We start from the raw sequence: 20,951 nt of genomic DNA on the forward strand, positions 1-20,951 counted from the left end.
TAAACTTATGCCTTCTGGTTCTCGATTCTCCTACCTTGGGTAAAATACCCTATCTATACCCCCTCATGATTTGATACACTGCTAAAAGATCACCCCTCGGCCTCCTACGCTTCATGTCAAAGCAGTTCAATTGTCTTAAAATTAAAATTTTCCCGGAATCCCTGGAGAAATTAAAATCTCCTTATTTGTCATGATTGCATTCATTTAAATTCTCGTCACAACTAATCAAGTTCAGATCTAGAAATTAAAATCAAAACAATACATACATCGTCTGCAAAATGATGAATAATGAAAGCAGAATTCGACATCCTGGGTTTCTGAAAGTAGTAACTTGTGTGCTGATGCTGGTGATAGAGTTTTTGTGCCCATTTCTCATCTGTTCCTTTAGGCATCTTCAATTAAACAAAAGAGAAACCATGTTAGACTAGTCATTATTTGCAGTGGAGCTACCTGTAACTCAAGGGGTCAAACTGTGTCGCTTTATCAATAAGTAACAAAACAGAACATGCTGGAAACACTCAGCAGATCGGGCAGCATCTGCAGAAAGAGGAACAGAATTAATGTTTTGGGTCAGATCTTTTATTCAAACTTGGCAAGGGAGGAAACATGTTTAATGCTGCAGGGTGTTCATGCTTTCCGTTTAAAGCCCTATAACAGAAAGCTCTGACAAAGAATTTTGGATCCGAAACATTGGTTTCTTTTTCCACAGATGTTGGCTGATCATGTCCAGTTTCTCCTCATTTGAGAATAGAGTCATAGATTAATACAGTGTGGCAACAGGCCCTTCAGCCCAACTTGACCCCACACCGGCCAACAATGTCGCAGCTACCCTAGTCCCACTTGCCTGCGCTTGGTCCATAACCCTCCAAACCCATCCTATCCATGTACCTGTCCAACTGTTTCTTAAACGATGGGATAGTCCCAGCCTCAACTACCTCCTCTGGCAGCTTGTTCCATACATCCACCATCCTCTGTGTGGAACAGTACAGGAACAAGTCATGTGACCCACAATCGGCTGAACATGATGCCAAGTTAAACTAAACTCATCTGCCTCCACATGATCCACATCCCTCCATATCCATACGCCAATCTAAAAGCATCTTAAACACCACAATACCACTACACATCCCCAGCAAAACGTTAGGTTTAAGATACGCCATCAGAAAGTTCTGGCATAAGAACTTGTATCCTAAATATTAAAGGTTTATTCTCCCCCACCCCCAGTCTTTGGCTGTTTACTCTAGAGATACAGTGAGGAAACAGAGCCTTCAGCCCACTGAGATCGTGCCAACCAGCGATCACCCCATACACAATATACAGAGGTCAATGAACCTACATGTCTTTGGAATGTGGGAAGAAACTAGAGCACCTGGAGAAAACCGACAGTCACAGGAAGAATGTACAAACTCCATACAGACAAGTCCCCGTAGTCAGGATCAAACCCAGGTCTCTAGCATTGTAAAAGGGCCCGTCCCACTTGCGCGTCATTTGCGCGTAATTTACGCAACATCATTTACGCGTCACGACGCACGCATTGTGCCGCGCATGTGATGCGCACATGGGATACTGAGTTGGATGATCAGCCATGATCATATTGAAGGGCGGTGCAGGCTCGAAGGGCCGAATGACCTACTCCTGCACCTAATTTCTATGTTTCTATGTGCACATTACGCGCGCATGGTGCGTGGCGACGTAGGCAGTGACATGCGGCGCCCCAGGAATTTTGGATATACAAAATCTTCGCACACCATCTGCATGAAGCACAAATGACGCCCAAGGGGGGACAGGCCCTTAAGGCAGCAACTCAACCACTGTGCTACCCACTGCGCCACTGTGTTATGCTGAGCACTTCTAGTTTCCAGCATTTTCTGGTTTTATTTCAGATTGCCAGTGTCTGTAGCTGATTTTTTTATTTTCTATCAAGAAATACATTGTTACTTCAACTTGCTGCCAGTTTTATTCCAATTACCTGGTCCAATTGTATGAATTGCAGATTGCACTGCGCATAATTACCACTTCCATCTCAGACTTCTGGTTCAGAATGTTTAGAAATTCAGTGCCACAAAAGGAAACTACAAATGTTATTTAATATTCTAATTGTATCACACACATAATCACCCATGCCAGAGATTCAACAAGATTAAACTACCCTGAGATTGTTAAGTCACAACGCTCTCTGGAATCGAGCAACTCCAGGTCAGATTGCAAACAAGGGCAGAGCAAATACCCCAAATGAATACAGGACCTTTTTTTCTCCAACCCCAAAAAGGGAATATTTGCATGCATGTGTACATAATGTAGTTACACAAATATAGTCCCATCAGTGGATGACAAAGGAGATTATTTCTGAAGATCTCCTCGATAGCAATCAACATTCTAGAAAAATAGAAAGGAGCATCAAGTGCTGGTTTCCACAAAAATACACAAAGTGCTAGAGAAACCCAGGTCAGACGGCAACACTGGAGAACATGGATAGGTGACTTAGTTAGGAAGCTTCAGACTGATTGTAGGGAGGGGGGGGGGGGGGGGGCAATAGAAAGCACATCTCTACAGTTATGAATACTTTGAGAAAATAAATACCCATAATATTACTATTTCACACTCGTTGATTCAAGTTTGTTTGGTCCAACCTATCGTTCTCGTCTCTGAACAGACCACTGACAGCATTTTGCTTTCCCCCAAACTATGTACACTTGTATGGTTGGTTCATCGACTTTAATTGGTCTGTCACCAACAAAGTGTTAGTTCTTACCTTACATTCTTCATCTAGTAGATCCAAGATGCCAAGCTTTGCTTCAATAACATCAATGCAAGGTTGATTGTCGTGGTAATCAATTAGTGTCCATGATAATCCTTCAGTCAAGTATTCTTCCTGTTCTAGCTTGAACACATGCTAGAAAATAAAGTGGGTTGCCACAATTAGACCAACCAAATTTAGCAGAGAAACAAAATGAGTGTCCCCTTACTCAGGCCATGACCCCTGCATCAAACTCTCCCTGAAGAGAAATCATCCTCCCAGCACCCACATGTCCAACAAAACCACCCAAAACAAAACTTACGTTTTAAATAAAATTCCATTTATAAGCAAGCACATTAGCATCCTATTGTCCAATCTTTCTTCAAAACAATTGTGCCATGTCAAGAATTAGAGTGGGTTTTCACATTTGTCAGTTTTTTACTAGTTTGATTTTTGTTCTCCTTCACGTCTCTTAGATTGAGTCTTCACATCTCTCACTAACATACGCCACCTTACACATTTAATTTAACTTTACACCCTCTTTAATGGCCTTGATTAGTCACAGTTGGTTTATTTCCTCTCTTCCCCCCCAACCCCCTCCTCATTGGAATGCTTTTTACTGGGATGTGTGCCATGGAGATAGACACAAAATGCTGGAGTAACAGCAGAACAGGCACCATTTCTGGAGAGAAGGAATGGGTGACGTTTCGGGTCGAGACCCTTCTTCAGACTATCACGCATCTTATCTGCTAGTCTATTTATCTTGTTTGCTTTAGCCAATTTTAATAAAAAGATGACGGGCTAACCAGCCTAACACTTTGTAACTTTCTTTACATTGGACACCATTTCCATCCCAAGTTTCCCTCCACCACCTAAACAGTTTACACCTTGGCCAAGTAGTCTGAATGGAAGTGGTGGGCCAAAGGCTTTACAACTGACTCAGCGAGGTCTAACACTAGTCAGCTGCAAAAGTTACAATTCCCAAACTCTACAATTTCAATCTCTTAATAAAAAGGTAAATGGATCTAAGAAAATCACAATTTTGTGCGTGTAGAGTGATTGAGCCGAATAAACCGGACATTAGAAAAAAAATATTACAACAGTAAAGTGAAGCAATGAGAGCAGTGGATAATAAAGTATGAAAGCTGATTATTTGAAAAGATTTTTTTGTGAAAAGAGCTCAGAACAGGTAGCAAATAACTCCAGTTAAAGATTCCTGGCATAGACAATGGGGCAAAGATTCTTGTTTATTGAGTTTGAGGAATCCACAAACTACAAGGCTTTCTATATTTCACACCGGCCACCTAGTGGTCTTCAAAAGAATGATCTTGTATAGGATGCTCACAAACTAGTTACTTCACTGAAGCAAGCCCATCTCATCTTTAAAACAAAAATAACCAAGCATAAACATCTTTGATCCCAATTTTAACAAAGTAATTCACTAATCTCTCACCTTGAACTAATGCCCTCTTGTTTTGGATACCCTTTCTATGGGATAAGGGCATGTTCAAACATCCTATCTATGCCTCCTCAAAGTTACCCCTCAGCTTCCTTTCCTCAGGGGAAGATAAGCCCGGCCTATCTCTCACCACTCTCCACCACTCTCCCACTGGACTCAACCCCCATCTCACCTGATGATCTCACAAACCATCTCAACTCCACCTTGTCTACCTCCCTCAACACTCTGGCCCCCCTCAAAACAAGAACCGTAACTTTCAACACATCCTCACCCTGGTACACACCTGCACTTCGTAAACTGAAACAGACTGGTCGCCAACTCGAACGACTAATAAAGAAATCATCTCTCACAGCCCACCTTGAAGCTTACAAACTCCACCTCACTGACTACAAAGATGCCCTCATTGCTGCAAAATCTGCCTACCTCTCCTCCATATTCACCGATCCCTGCCTAAACCACAGAACCCTCTTCTCCACAGTGGGCAACCTCCTCAAGCCTCGAGCCAACACTCTCCCTACCTCTACTCCGGATCTCTGCAACTCATTCCTCCACTTTTTCGCTGATAAAATCAGCACCATCTATCAATCTTTATCCCCTGTACCCGACTCCCCAGCATCTACTCCACCACCTACCACGGCCCCTCCTTTCAACATCTCCACTGACCTCCTTACCCCTCCTCCACACTGCTTCCTCTCCCAGTTTGACCTGGTCACCCCTATTGAAATCTCCAAACTCATCAGCTCTTCCAAACCCACCACCTGCTCCCTCGACCCTCTCCCCACTCCCCTGTTGAAGTCCTGCCTCCCCGTACTCTGCCCCTACCTCACTAATCTCTTCAACTCCTCATTGTCCCAAGGAATTGTCCCCTCCGCTTTCAAAACTGCTGCCGTTACACCAATCCTAAAGAAACCTGGTCTTGATCCCTCCTCTCTCATTAACTACCGCCCAATCTCAAACCTCCCCTTCCTTTCAAAAACCCTGGAGCGTATCGTTGCGTCGCAACTTCATTCCCACCTCCTTGCGTATAACCTACTTGAACCCCTCCAATCTGGCTTTCGCCCCCTCCATAGCACAGAAACTGCTCTCCTCAAAGTCCTCAACGACCTCCTCACCTCTGCTGACACTGGTTCCCTCAACATCCTCATCCTCCTCGACCCGAGCGCAGCCTTCGATACAGTGAACCATAACATCCTGCTCACCAGACTCAAGGACCTCGGCATTGAAGGCTCTGCACTCAGCTGGCTCCGTTCCTACCTTTCCAACAGATCCCACTTCATCTCTCTCCACAACCACACCTCTGCTACAGCCGCAGTCACTCAAGGCGTTCCCCAAGGCTCCGTACTCGGCCCCCTCCTCTTCATCATCTACATCCTCCCCCTTGGTCAGATACTCCGCCACTTCAATCTGGACTTCCACTGTTACGCTGATGACACCCAGATTTACCTTGGCACCAAATCCCCCCACAACCCCCCCCTCTCCCATATCAACTCCTGTTTGTCAGCTATAAAAACCTGGATGCAACATAATTTCCTCAAACTCAACAGCGATAAGACAGAATTCCTCCTCATAGGCTCCAAAGCCACACTCAGCAAAATCAATAACCCCACTCTCACCATCGACGGCACCACTGTCTCCCCATCTCCCCAGGCCCGCAACCTTGGCGTGATCTTTGATTCCACCCTCTCCCTTGAGCCTCACATCCGCCATGTCATTAAAACCTCCTTCTTTCATCTCCGCAACATCGCCAAACTCAGACCCTCTCTCACTCCGCCTGCTGCTGAAAGACTCATCCATGCCTTCATCTCCTCCCGACTGGACTATTGCAACTCACTTCTCCTTGGCATCAGCTCCACCTACATCAACCGACTCCAACTGGTCCAGAACGCAGCCGCCCGACTCATCACCCACACCAAATCCTGGCATCACATCACTCCAGTCCTCAAAAAACTTCACTGGCTTCCCATCTCCCACCGGATCACCTACAAAATCCTGGTCCTCACCTACAAAGCCCTCCACCATCTGGCCCCCACATATCTCATTGACCTCCTCTCCCCCTACCAACCCTCACGGTCCCTCAGATCCACATCAGCCGGTCTCCTCTCCATCCACAAGTCCAACCTCCGCAGTTTTGGGGACAGAGCCTTCTCCAGGGCAGCTCCCAGGCTCTGGAACTCCCTCCCCCAACTGATCCGCAATTCTGTGTCCCTCCCCATCTTCCAGTCCCGCCTCAAGACCCATCTCTTCATCTCTGCCTATCCTTAGCCCCACGTCCCCGTCCCTTTTCATCTGTGCATTAACTGCCTCATGCTGTGTTTTGTATTGAATTCTGTCTTTACTTTGTGTACTAGTCATGTCTCTACTATTTATTTCATTCCCCTTACATGTTTTTCCTATACATGCTCAATTTTTGTAAGGTGTCCTTGAGACTCTTGAAAGGCGCCCATAAATAAAATGTATTATTATTATTATTATCTAAACTCTCCCCACAATTAAAGTCCTCCAATACAGGCAACATCCTGGCAAAGCTCCTCTGAACTATGTTCAGCAAGACCATGTCCTTCCTATAGTGCGGTGTTGAATTCTAAATTCCCATTTAAGATGCGTGCACGTCACACCCGAACAAAACCAGGTGCTAAAAACACTGTAGTGCCCATGGGCAACAACCACTATTCCCAGCACCAAAGGTCAAAACAAAAAAAAATGTGAACAAATAAATGAGTTATACGAAAAGTAAGTTTGAAGAATTACATTTTAAAGAGCTCAGCTCGTTGAAATCTTACCAAGTTAAATTGCTGCTGTAGTTTTTCATTTGCATAATTAATGCAAAATTGCTCAAAACTGTTCCGTTCAAAGGTTTCAAACCTAAGAGGAATTAATGAAGAATTTCAACTACAAACAAGTTGGGGTTTTTTTTAATTTGATATTGGTCCAAAGGACATGATTTGGCAGTCTTACCCGTAGATATCCAGCAGACCGATGAAGGCATGTAACTTCGAGGAGGACCTCAGAGCTTTGTTAATTTGATTCACAATCCAGTTGAAAAGTTGCCCGTAAATGTGCTTGGCAAGAGCATCTCTGGAGCAGCTGGCCTGCCTCATGGTCATGGATTTGATGTACGTCTCATTCAGTGTTACAAGCTTGCGGTGGCAAAGCCAAAATGCCAACTGGTTTTGCTCCAGTCCCAGTAACTCACAGAACCGATGGAGATGCTCATCATTGGACTGCAGGCATTTAAAATAAAAAGTGTTCAGCATTTCCATGTAAACAAGAGGACAAATGTAAGCTTTATATGTTTATAAGTGATAGGAGCAGAATTAGGCCATTCAGCCCATCATCTACTCCGCCATTCAATCATGGCTGATCTATCTCTCCGTCCTAACCCCATTCTCCTGCCTTCTCCCCATAACCTCTGACATCCGTTATCAATTCTGCAATATACAACAACCAGTTACTTTACCATCTCTTGAACATTGCTATTTCCATAGAAGGCACCACCTATGTGTCATCACCTGCTCACGTTCTCCAGAGATGCTGCCTGACTTACTCTAGCACATTGAGTGTTTTTTTCGGTAAACCAGCATTTGCAGTTCCTTGTTTCTACTCAAGCTCATCAAAATGGAGACCAAGAACCAGCTGTTAGTATTAGTTGCAACCAAGATTGATGAAATGATTGGTCTTAGAAACAAATGTGAAGGGACAGCACATATCAAGTTGACCTACACCCACAATTTGGAATTGAAACAACAGTAAATAGGATTGCCATGAAACTATAAAGGGCGGATTTGATCACTTTGCAAGGATTTTAGATCAGAAGCAGCTTTGCAATGAAATATGCCATAATGTCATACCAGCACCGCCAACGCGATATGTATGTTTATTAATTGTGTTTAGCTAATGCATAACACAAGTGATAGTTAAAACTTTGTTAGACTAGAGTTTAGTTATTATATAACGTTAAAGTGTCCCCAAGTTAGGTATATTAATGGAAAAAATTGATATATGTAGAGTCCTACAGTATGAAAATAGGCCCTTCAACCCAATTCATCCATGCTTCACAAGATGCCCCATCTAAGCTTGTCCCCAATGTAGAATAATTCCTAATTGATAGGTATACCAGCATCTTTGTTCTACACTGATCCAAATTATTCTTTTAATGTTGTAACAGTTATTACAACAACAAAAAATCAAAAGAGACTAGCATTAAAGATTATTTTTCAACTTAATACACAAATTGCTTCACAATTAGTTTTTTCAAAATGAAGTTTAGGACTTGCGTGATATGGAGCAAACGTTATAGGCTACACAAAGACACAAAAAATCAAAGGAAACATTTCGATAAAACCTGTTAGAAATGTTGTGACTGTTCAAACAATAAGAATTTGAAGACAAACTTAATTGCCTTCATTTCACAATGGAACAGCAAGTGTAAACTCACATTAACATAGGTGCGTTCACCATCACGATCATTTGATTTAAAGTTTATATTTCCCAGATGAAGGATGGAAGCTATAATTCGAAACATTTCCATTTGAAAAAATTCAGAGAAACCTGAAAAAGTGCACAAATAAACATGTTATTCCCGCAGCGCTCACCATTTTAATATACAAACATTAACATAAAGAAAAAATATCAACTGAAAAATTAGCTCCAGTTAGCATTAATATAATAGTCAGCCAGTTATAATTCAGCATCAATCTTCAAAAGAGTAGAATAAATTCACAAAATGGAAACTTGAAAATAGAGTGTAGTAATTCAAAGTTCCAAGTAGTATAATCGCAATTATTAGGACAACCTTAAATTTGTTACATTAGCAAGTGGCCAACGAAATACATGCAAACTATTTTGTAATGGAACCTTTAGATGTTTGGAGATGGAGATCATAAAGCCTTTTGATTAACACAGCAACTGGGAGCATTCAAAGCAGGCTTAGAATTAATGCCTCACACCCACAAAAACATCCTATTTGTTGTACAAAAGAAAGACAAAGTGCTGGAGTAACTCAGTGGGTCAGGCAGCATCTCCGGAAAACATGGATAGGTGATGTTTCAGGTTGGTCTCTTCTTCAGTCATCTGCAGCTGCAACCAGCATCTGCAGTTCCTTGCTATTACTATATGTCATATACATCATACTACAATGGTGACAAAACATTATCACCTGCCAGGCCATTCCAACTCATCCAAAGCCGGTATCAACACAATCATCATGGATAAACGACAAAACATTTCTGTAAAGTTGAGATAACTGAAGAGGAAAAGTCCATTTATACTGTTGAGCAGCATAAATAAGAACACAAGCACACTTACAGTAACATGCAGCTTCGCTTCAACTTGGTTATTTACAGGGAAAAATAGAAATCATACTAAATTAATTCAGCATCTGTCAAAAGTGCAGCAATATTATAGAAACATAGAAAATAGGTGCAGGAATAGGCCATTCGGCCCTTCGAGCCTGCACCGCCATTCAATATGATCATGGCTGATCATCCAACTCAGTATCCCGTACCTGCCTTCTCTCCATACCCCCTGATCCCTTTAGCCACAAGGGCCACATCTAACTCCCTCTTAAATATAGACAATGAACTGGCCTTAACTACCTTCTGTGGCAGAGCGTTCCAGAGATTCACCACTGTGTGAAAAATGTTTTTCTCATCTCGGTCCTAAAGGATTTCCCCTCTATCCTTAAGCTGTGACCTGGACTTCCCCAACATCGGGAACAATCTTCCTGCATCTAGCCAGTCCAACCCCTTAAGAATTTTGAGAGTTTCTATAAGATCCCCCCCTAAATTCTAGCGAGTACAAGCCGAGTCTATCCAGTCTTTCTTCATATGAAAGTCCTGACATCCCAGGAATCAGTCTGGTGAACCTTCTCTGCACTCCCTCTATGGCAATAATGTCCTTCCTCAGATTTGGAGACCAAAACTGTACGCAATACTCCAGGTGTGGTCTCACCAAGACCACAATTACATTGTGTATGCCCTGAGGTTTGTACTAAAATCTCTGGAAGAGATAATTCTCACAAATTTTCTGATGGAACATCACACAGAACAAGACAGTTTTCATGCAAAATAAAAGCAATGCAAATTTGCATTGTAAACAGCAAATGAGAACTATATCTCCCGACTATCCCTAAACTATCAGCAACCTTAGGAGAAGGGTTTCGGCCCGAAACGTCGCCTATTTCCTTCGCTCCATAGATGCTGCTGCACCCGCTGAGTTCCTCCAGCAATTTTGTGTACCTAGCAACCTTAGTCTCATTTTTCCTGAAATGCATCCTGACTGTAGCCTTGTATTGAAGGGATATCAAACCACTGTTTTACAAAATGCATATCATATTGGATGTATCCAATTTCATCATTATTTTCATACTGAATTTGTATATACACAAATTCTGAACTGTAAAATAATCCAATCTTATTAAAAAATCTGATGGAGTTGAACATGCACGATAGACAACAAATGATTTGCCTTTTTCACATTTCAGAACATTCCAGTTAGTTTAAGAGCCAATAGTGCACATGTTGAAGAGTATGCTAGTTGCCATGGCATTAAATGAACGTTGGGAAAGAACAGATAAGCAGGGCAATAATGACCAGATGATGGGCCAGTTATCCACTGCACCTAGATCATGCCTTGTGCTCTCAATGGAGCCAATGGTTATGTCTGGGCAGCTCTCAGCATCCTGTTGGACTTGCACCTCCAGAACACCTTCAGCAGCACAGCACAAGAGATGCTGGTTCAATCCTGACCTCCGGTGCTGTCTTTGTGGAGTTTGCACGTTTCCCGTGACCATGTGGGCTTCCTCTAGGTGGGCTGGTTTCTCCCTCCCCCACACACCCAAAGAAGAGTTAATTGGCCTCTGAATTGCCCCTGGTATGCAGGAAGTGGACGTGGAATAAAGTAGAACTAATGTGAACAGGCGATTGATGGTTAGCATGGACTCTGTGTGCCAAAGGGTTGGTTTCCATGCTGCATATTTTTTGATCCATCAATTAAAACTCACACACAGTCAAAATGAAGGATCCACCCATGGACTTTTGACAACTGTTCACTTGGAAACTGTTCATAAGGAGCAGAATTAGGCCATTCGGTCCATCAAGTCCACTGCAACATTCAATCATGGCTGATCTATCATCCCCCCACAATCCTATTCTCCTGACTACTCTTCATAACCCCCGACACCCTTAGAATCAGTCAATCTCCGCCTTAAAAATATCCATTGACTTGGCTTCCACGGCTATTGTGGTAATGAATTCCACAGATTCACCACCAGTTGCAAAACAAATTTAAATTTTTTTTTTAAGTTTGACTTAAAAATATTAATATAAAACAAACAACTCACTCTTATTTAAAATACTGCCGTGAGATCCCTTCTGCGGGTGCATGGGACTCAAGTTGTGATCCCTTACAGCACCCCAATTACATTGTGTCTGCCCTGAGGTTTGTACTAAAATCTCTGGAAGAGATCATTAACTCACAACTTTCAGATGAAACATCACACAGAACAAGACAGTTTTCATGCAAAATAAAAACATTGCAAATTTGCATTGTAACCAGCCAATGAGAACTATATTGACACTCTGCATATTCTCATTCTTTAGAGGCGTTAGATCATACACACCCAAGGTAGTGAAGGCAGTCAGAGTTCTCTCAAAGTCTGCAGTGTCATCAGCTCCATTAACCGGAATGTCACCTCCTTGATTAACGTAGAAGTATTTCTCAGCACTACCTGAAAATACAAAATCATGAGAGGAATAGATCGGGTAGATGCATAGAGTCTTTTGCCCGGAGTTGGGGAATCAAAGACCCGAGGACATAGGTTCAAGGTGAAGGGGAAAAGATTTAATAGGAATTTGAAGGGTAACTTTTTCCACACAAAGGGTGGTGGATGCATGGAACAAGCTGCCAGATGAGGTAGTTGAGACTGGGACCATCCCAATGCTTATGAAACAGTTAAATAGGTGCATGGATAGGACAGGTTTGGAGTGGTATGGACCAAGTGCAAGCAGGTGGGACTAATGCAGCTGGGACATGTTGGCCAGTGTGGACAAGTTAGGCCAAAGGGCCCGTTTCCACACTGTATCACTCTATGCATGGTCAATGTGAGTGGGATCAATCTTCAATGCACTGTCCAGTCAAATCTTTGACGTTCTTTATTGCTGCAATTCTTATGATTTCGTTTTGTATCATCTTCACAGAGGTTAGGCAGCAATTAGATAGTAAATCCATTCAAGAAGGGTCTCAACCCAAATCATCACCTATTCCTTTTCTCCAGAGATGCTGTCTGACCTGGTGAGTTACTCCAGCTTTTTGCATCCATCTTCGGTTTAAACCAGCATCTGCAGTTTTTTCCTACACACATCAGCTATTGAAATTTGCCTTTAAACATACATAGGCACAAGGATTGTAATCAAGTAAAACACAAAGTGCTGGAGGAACTCAGCGGGCCAGGCAGTATCTGTGGAGCAAATGGACAGACAATATTTTGGGTCAGGTCCCTTCTTCACACTGGGAAACAGCAGAATTACAATCAATATAGCAGACGACCACTTAATACACCCAAAATCAATTTACACGCTTGCTTGTGCGCCATCAATACTAACCAAGATCCAATTCAGAAAACTCAGTCCGGTGAGATGAAGCACAGAGTTGGTAGAAAATGTGATAATTCCTCTCCTCTGCCGCCTGAGAAATGAAAAATTAAAACATCATTGAATCCTGTTACTCTTGGAGCAGTGAAGGTTCAAGGCTCATTAAGCACACGGAGAGTGCCCATAACTTGATTAGTCCAGGTGTCAGGGGTTATGGGGAGAAGGCATGAGAATGGGGTTAAGAGCGAGAGGGAGATCAGCCATGATTGAATGGAGAGTAGTGTTGATGGGCCGAATGGCCTAAATTGGCCCCCATCACTTATGAACCCTGGGCCAAGTGCAGGAATCTTATAGAAACCTAAAAAATTCATAAGGGATTGGACAGGTTAGATGTAGGAAAAATGTTCCCGATGTTTGGAGAGTACAGAATCAGGGATCAGTTTAAGAATAAGTGGTAGGCCATTTAGGATGGAGATGAGGAAAAGCCTTTTCACCCAGAGAGTTGTGAATCTGTGGAATTCTCTGCCACAGAAGGCTGTGGAGGCCAATTCACTGGATGTTTTCAAGAGAGAGTTAGATATAGCTCTTGGGGCAAACGGAAGCAAAGTATATGGGGAGAAGGCAGGATCGGGGTACTGATTCTGGATGATCAGCCATAATCATATTGAATGGCGGTGCTGGCTCAAAGGGCTGAATGGCCTACTCTGCACCTATTTCCTATATTTCTAATGGAGGCAAGAAATTACAGCAACGTGTGGTGAGTGGAGAGAAATTACAACAACTGTTGGTGAGTGGAGAGGGGCACAGGAGCAGACAGATTTTAGATGCTTGTGTACAAGAGTTTGAAGATAATCGAGTTGGTGAGGCAATAGGGATATTTGGATTTGTTAAATAAAGGCAATAAATACAAAACATTAACCTGGAAAGAGTGCAGAGAAGATTTGCATGGTAATTGTCAGGGCTCCAGTGCTTGTTGCTTGGGGCACAGGAGGCTGAGGGGTGAACTGATAGAGATGTACAAGATCAAGAGGGGAATTGATACGGTGAATGAACAGAGTCTTTTACCCAGTGTAAGAGAATGAAAACCAAAAGTTCATATGGTTAAGGTGAGAGGGGAAAGATTTAATAGGAATCAGAGGGGGTCACATTTTTCACTCAGGTGGTGGATATATGGAATGAGCTGCCAGAGGTAGTACCTCATGCAGGCATAATAACATTTAAACACTTGGACAGGTATGTGGATAGGAAAGGCTTAGGGGGATATGGGCCAAATGGGAATGTTAATATGGAGCATCTTGGTTGGCATGGACTAGATGGGTTGAAGGGCCTGTTTCCATGCAGTACGACTTCATGGATATACAAAGTTTAGAGGGATATGGGCCAAACATGGAACTAGCTTGGATATGGCATATTGGTCTGTGTGGACAAGTTAGGCCAGAGGGCCTGTTTCCATTCTGAAAAAGTAAAATTACATCTTTACAAATCAGTGTAAACAAACATAAGCTTTAGGATTAAGTTCATGGAGTTCCAGTAGCAGATATTTCCCAGCATGATATTAGAGAGAAACAATTAACTACATGGAGAGACTGCAGAAGTCTAATAAAAGCTATTCCAAAAAACAAAAACAAAAAAAAAGGTAAACTGGGAAATTATTCATTCTACACAGTTGGTTGACAAATCAGAAGCCAAAAAAAGTTTTGGACAGTTGACAAAAATGTTTAAGCACAAGGCAAGATGAATACTACGCAAAAATGTCAAACGCCATTAAGCTGGAAATGGTGCAAGGAAGATTTACGAAGATGTTGCCAGGACTCGAGGGACTGAGGTACAAGAAGGGGTTGGACAGGCTAGGACTATTTCTTAGAGTGCAAGAGGCTAAGGGATGATCCTATAGAGGTGCATAAAATCATGAGGGAATAGATAGGGCAAATTCATGGAGTCTTTTTTCCCCCCAGGTATAGGAGAAACTGAAGGGGGAAATCAAGAACTAGAGGGTTAAGGTTTAAGCCAAGCAGATAAAGATTTAACAGGAATCAGAGGGCAACATTTTTCCAGAGGATTGAGCATATTGAACGAGCTGCCAGAGGAAATATTGCAGCCAGGTATATATGGATAGGACAGATCTAGTGAGATATGGGCCAAACTAGGACAAGCTGAGATGGGGCATCTTGGTCAACTTGGATAAGTTGGAGGTGAAGGGTCTGTTTCAGAACTGAATGACTAAAGAGACTATGATGATCTGATCACTACCCCAAAACAGACAAAATCAGATTTGTTACAACTATGACGATGCATTAATTAGAGAATTACATGGAAAAAGCTCTGGCAGAGACGTTTTTGAAAACCTTGCCAAAGAGCTGGCTTTAGCAGATTTGGAAAAGAGCAAATCTTTCAACACGACAATAACTCTACTGCAAATGAAAGGTCTAGGCTCAGATTAGCATTTTCTCATGTCACAAGGTTCACACTGCAATCATGAACAAAATTGATTAATGGACAAAGATAAAATTATAATTAAGCAAACTTTTGTTCAGGAACTCCATGTAAATGTAAATCTATTAACAAATACAGCTTTTAATCTGCAGACCAGTTTTAATATCCATAAATTTAACATTGGGTTTTTGATTCACACAAAGATATATAGCATGGAAACCGACCCTTCGGCTCACGCTGACCATTAGTTACCCCTTCACACTAGTTCTGTGCTATCCCACTTTCTCATCCACTCCCTACACACTTGGGGCAATTCACAGAGGCCAATACCTCAGCACAAACCTGCACGTCTTTGGAATGTTGGAGGAAACCCGAGCGGTCACATGGAGAACGCGCAAACTCCACACAGACAGCACCCGAGTTCAGAATCAAACCTGGGTCTCTGGTGCTGCAAGTCAGCAGCTCCACCAGTTCTTCGGCATTCTTCAAGGAATATGAAGTCACCAGCACATTTTCAATTCATAGCAAGATCAAAAGCAAGGTCAGCAAGTCATTAGCCTCATTTGAACTGGTGGTGTGGAATAAATCCCTTACCCGGAACACAACTCTTGATTTCTCCAGCAGGTATGTCCTCATGTTGGCTCCCATTATGTGGTACCGACTATTGAAATCAATCTCTATGTATTTCCCAAAACGACTACTGTTGTCATTTCTTGTAGTTTTGGCATTTCCAATTGCCTGGGGAGAGAAAAATAAATAAATATAATAAAGCCAAAGTTTTACATTTTACTATTGGAAATGTGCTCCATGCAGAGTGAAAACATTAAAGGGAAGATCAGACTGAGAGCCAACTCTTTGATACCAAATGTGAAAAGTTGACAACAGTTTAAATGGGTAATTCATTCTGAAAAATGAATTATTTGAACTTTAAGCCTCAAGTCTTAGAAATTTAAAAGCTTTAGTTTCAAAAAACCGATCATGGCTACTAAAAGACAGATCTAATTGGCTTAATTTTTTTTTCAAAGATATTTTCCAGACAATTTTGACAAGCCTTTTAAGAAAGGGAAGGCATGAACAGACTACTCGAGTTTAAGAGGCGCAAATTGTGGTATGGATCAATGCGCGTGTGCGCTAGTGAACATTTCAATGTGCTCTCATTACACTGAACGTAGCTCACTGGAGTACTTTCTTTATGAAGGCATAGATAGGGAAGACAGCCAAAACTATTTGCCCCCAGGGTGGAATTATCCAACAATAAGGTGAGGGGCAGCGTTTAAAGGAGATGCATGGGGCAAGTTTCATTTCTAAACTAGAGTGTTTGGAAACACGTTGCCAGGGGTTGTGGTGGAGGCAGTTACAATTACAGCGTTTGGAACAGCTTTTAGATAGGCACATGGAAGTGCAGGGGACAGAGGCATACGGGCCATGTACTGGAAAATGAGATCCGTTTAACTTGGCAGCATGTTCGGCACAAACATTGCGGGCCGAAGGGCCCATTCCTGTGCTGTACCGCGCTATAGGTCAGAATCATTCACTATTCATCATTTACCCTACTCCACCCATCTGCCAATCAAACCCACCTGCACCTTTCACCATCTCTTCACCTGATGGGCCAAATGGCCTAATTCTGCTCTTATCACTTATGATCTATCACTTGCCATGCTTTGTCCCCAAACTTATCTATTTTTCAGCTCCCCCCACCCACCCCTTCTCCAATCACTCTGAAGTAGGGTCCTGACCCGATATATCACCTGTCCATTCCCACCACAGATGATGCCTGACCCACTGAGTTACTCCAATATTGTGTTTTGTCAACCCTTCCCCTCCCCTTCCCCCCCCCCCCCGCATCCCCCGCACCCCTCCTCCATTTACTGTATCATAACCAGTGCTCCCCACGTTACAAACACCCAATGAAGGTCCCATCGTCCATTAACCCAACTTTTTGGTAATTGGCACGATGGATTTGCCAGCTTCTGCAGGCATCTTCTACCAAGTCACTTCCCCTCATCTTCTCTTCCTATTTCTCCCCCCTTTCAAACATTGGGTGGCTGGGTCAAGAGGAGCAGACTCACTTGTTCACCCACAGTCAGTGAGACCAGCTGGTCGCCTCTATTTCCTTCGAAGGCTTAGGAACTTCGGCATGTCCCCTGCAACTCTTGCCGGAGAAAGTATTTTATCAGGTGCATCGTAGCTTGGTTTGGGAACATCTCCATCCAAGACCACAAGATTGGGTCAGGCACATTCCCTCCCCCCACCCCCGACATCAGTCTGAAGAAGGGTGTCGTCCCGAAACGTCACCAATACCTTCTCTCCATGGAAGCTGCCTCCCCCGCCGAGTTTCTCCAGCATTTTGTCTACCTTCTATTTTTTCAGCATCTGCAGTCCTTTTTTTAAACATACCTCCATGATGGGATTGGATGCAAGAAATTTTTCCTCCACATTAGTTTCACTCGCAGATCCACCAATGGTTGCAAAATAACGCATCATGCACTTGGCAGACATGGTCTTTCCCGCTCCAGATTCACCACTTATTATAACCGATTGGTTCTTGTCATGCCTGTTGAAATTAGATCATTCATTCCTCATTCCACTCTGTAACATACTAGCTACTGAACAGAATTGGGCTCATTGATTTATTACTGGGCCTGTCAGGTAGGGCAAAATCTCTCTTTAAAACAAGTGCAACTACAAACAGAAGTGGTTGAACGGTCAGGAAGATTCAATTCCCTGAACATTAAGCTAGAAAGAGAGCAGAGAAGATTCACGAGGACATTGCCAAGACTAGAGGGGCTGAGCTATAGCAAAGAGGTCGGGCAGACTAGGACTTTATTCCTTTAAGTGCAGGAGGCTGATGAAGGTGTACAAAAGCTTTAGAGAAATTGTGTGCATTCAACCCATCAGTCTTTTACCCAGGGTAGGAGAATCAAAAATGAGGATATGTTTAAAGGCGAGAGGGGAAAGATTTAATAGGAGCCCAAGGAGTAACTTGTTCTACACTGATGGGGGTGGATATAAAGAACGAGCTGCCAGAGGAGGACGTTAAGGCAGATACTACAGCCACATTTATGACATTTGGACAGGTACATGGATAGGGAAGGTTTAGAGGCACATGTGCCAAATGTGGGCAGGTGGGACTAGTGTAGGCGAGACATCTTGGTTGGCATGGGCAAATTGAGCTATTACACATGGATTACATATAATAAACTATAATTCATTAATAACCCTAATACTAGTACAAATAAGCCAGAAGTCCTTAGTGCAACCTAAGACAATTCAACCAAATAGCACCAAAGGTCATAACATCAACAGATATAGGTGCAGAATTAGGACATTCGGCCCATCATGTCTACGCCATTCAATCACGGCTGATCTATTTTTCTCCTCTCAACGCCATCAGGACACTGGAACCACGGGGGCTACGTTTTATCAGCTACATCATTGTGCTGCACCTTGGAAGAGGTTGCCATGCCAACTCGCACTATCGCATCACTATTCAACTAAGACGTTTTACATTTTAACAATAGATCTGCCTTCCCCCCCCCCCCCCCCCCCCCCCAGTCGACCCAGGGCACCGCGTCAGAGCCTCCCGCTGCACCAACCTTGCCATCTGCCTGTACGCTTCCCCGGCCACTGTATAAATATGGGGATCCATGTCGCTCACATCCTGCCCACTGTAAGCGTAAATTACATCATCGCCATAAAGAGGGAGCTGCTCATATGGATTGATGGCCACGAGAACAATACCTTTAAAGAGAACATTTAGAATAAGCAGTGTAATTGAGGAAAGTTTCCAAAGAGGTTCGCCGAAGCATTAATCGCAGGTTGCCAATTAACACACGTTTTCTCTGTTGCGTCCAGTTTATCCAGTCTGTCTACGTAACTACAATTCTCTATCCCAGGCAATATCCTGGTAAATCTCCTCTGCACTCTCCCTATCCTTCTTACAATGTGGTGACCAGAATTATACACAACACTCCAGGTGCAGTCTAATCAGGGTTTTGTGAAGATGCAAAGTCCCAACTCTTTTGTACTCAATGCCTCAACCTATGAAGGCAAAATACTGAGAGATACCAAATGCTTTCATTGCTATCCTATCCACCTGCGCCACCTCTTTCAGGGAGCTATGACCTTGCACCCAAGGTCTCTGTAAATCAATGCTCCTACAATTCCTGCTGTTTACAATCCCTGGGGTGGTGCAGTGTTAGAGTTGCTACCTTGCAGCACCAGAGACCTGGGTTCAATCCTGACTACAGGTGTTGGCTGTAGGGAATTTGTACGTTCTCCCCGTGACTGTTGCTTTTCTCCAGATGGTCCCACATTGCAAAGATGTGCACATTTGTAGGTCAATTGACTTCTTGAAATTGCCCCTAGTGTGTAGGATAGAAGTAGTGCATTGTTGGGCGGTGTGGACTCTGCACAAGGCAAAAGGGCCTTTTTCCACGCTGTATCTCTAGTCCCCGAGTCCCTAGTTGGACAACACTACAGATGCATGCTCTCTACTGGCATGACATGTTAGAACAGACATGTTACTTTTCCCCTCCACTTGCCAATTTCTCCGCCAAAAAGTATAATGTTTCCTTTACAAAACATCAGGGCACTTACTATTGCAAATGTTTCCAAAAGGTTCAAATGTACTGTACTTATGTACTGACAGAAAAGCAAATTTGATGCAATACCCCTGGCAGTGAATGCATTCATAATTTTAATTGAATTGGATAATTTACCATTCAAATCACACTCATACCCAGCTCCTTGAAGGACTACCCAATGAGTCCAGCATTGTTGGTTCCCAGAGCTCTGCAAATTGATAGATACATATTCAGTTTCCTTTTGAAAGTTCCTATTGAATTAGCTTGTATCACTCAGTCAGTCCATTCCAAATCTTAACTGATACTAAAACAATTGCTTAGTTCCCCATTGTTACTTTTGCCATTTACCCAAACAGGTCTCAGTTTTCATCAGTAATGTTAGTTTCACATTTACTTTCACAAAACTAGTTAAAGTTTTTCTCAACTTTCGCTCCAAGAGCAATCCCAGCTTGATCGATACCAAGTGCCAATAACTTGCAAAGAAACCCTGTGATTTTTCACTGCAATGTCTTGTCTAACATTAACACAAAGATCAAGACGTCGGGATTCATGCTGACTTGGTCGTATGGATTCACAACCGGTTTATTCAAGGACAGGATTGTGAAGGAAGGTGGATAGTCTGGCTGGGGGTCTGTGACCAGTGGAGTTCCGCAGGAAGCTGTGCTGGGACCTCTGCTGTTTGTGACATATATAAGTTACAGATGTAAATGTAGATGAACTGGAGATTAGGTTAGCTATGAGAACGTTCAGACAGTGAGAACTGCTGTCAGAAGGTACAGTGGGATTATAGTTCAGCTGCAAAAATGGGTGGTTGCACTTTGGGAGGTTGAAAGCAAGGAGGAGGTATCGTTAATGGCAAGACCCTTAACAGCATTGCAGAGGGATGTTGGAGTCCACGTTCGGTGACAGCACAAATAGTTGGGGTGATAAAGGTGGCATATGGTATGCTTCCCTTTTGAATTGAATACAAGAGCCAGAAAATCATGGTGCAGCTCTATAGGACTTTAGTTAGACGAAGAAGGGTTTTGGCCCGAAACGTTGCCCATTTCCTTCGCTCCATAGATGCTGCTGCACCCACTGAGTTTCTCCAGCATATTTATCTAGTTAGATGACATTTGGTACTGTGTGCAGTTCTGGTCGCCCCA

General features: G+C 43.0%; 1 protein-coding gene across 1 annotated transcript in view; it reads right to left on the minus strand.

Moving 5' to 3' along the window:
- Window positions 1-20,176, minus strand: part of LOC116989732 (unconventional myosin-Vb-like) — a 74,768-nt gene extending 54,592 nt beyond the window's left edge. Inside the window, exons 1-11 of the mRNA XM_033047327.1 lie at window positions 20,155-20,176; window positions 18,817-18,961; window positions 17,618-17,774; window positions 15,812-15,955; window positions 12,797-12,878; window positions 11,815-11,922; window positions 8,632-8,744; window positions 7,152-7,417; window positions 6,977-7,058; window positions 2,753-2,893; window positions 267-392 (exon numbers count right to left, since the gene is read on the minus strand). Of these exons, the coding sequence (XP_032903218.1) occupies window positions 267-392; window positions 2,753-2,893; window positions 6,977-7,058; window positions 7,152-7,417; window positions 8,632-8,744; window positions 11,815-11,922; window positions 12,797-12,878; window positions 15,812-15,955; window positions 17,618-17,774; window positions 18,817-18,961; window positions 20,155-20,176 (1,386 nt within the window). The remainder of the gene's footprint in view (window positions 1-266; window positions 393-2,752; window positions 2,894-6,976; window positions 7,059-7,151; window positions 7,418-8,631; window positions 8,745-11,814; window positions 11,923-12,796; window positions 12,879-15,811; window positions 15,956-17,617; window positions 17,775-18,816; window positions 18,962-20,154) is intronic.
- Between the last annotated feature and the right edge of the window lie 775 nt (window positions 20,177-20,951).

Source organism: Amblyraja radiata, chromosome 29 (assembly GCF_010909765.2).
Source record: "Amblyraja radiata isolate CabotCenter1 chromosome 29, sAmbRad1.1.pri, whole genome shotgun sequence".
NCBI lineage: Eukaryota > Metazoa > Chordata > Chondrichthyes > Rajiformes > Rajidae > Amblyraja > Amblyraja radiata.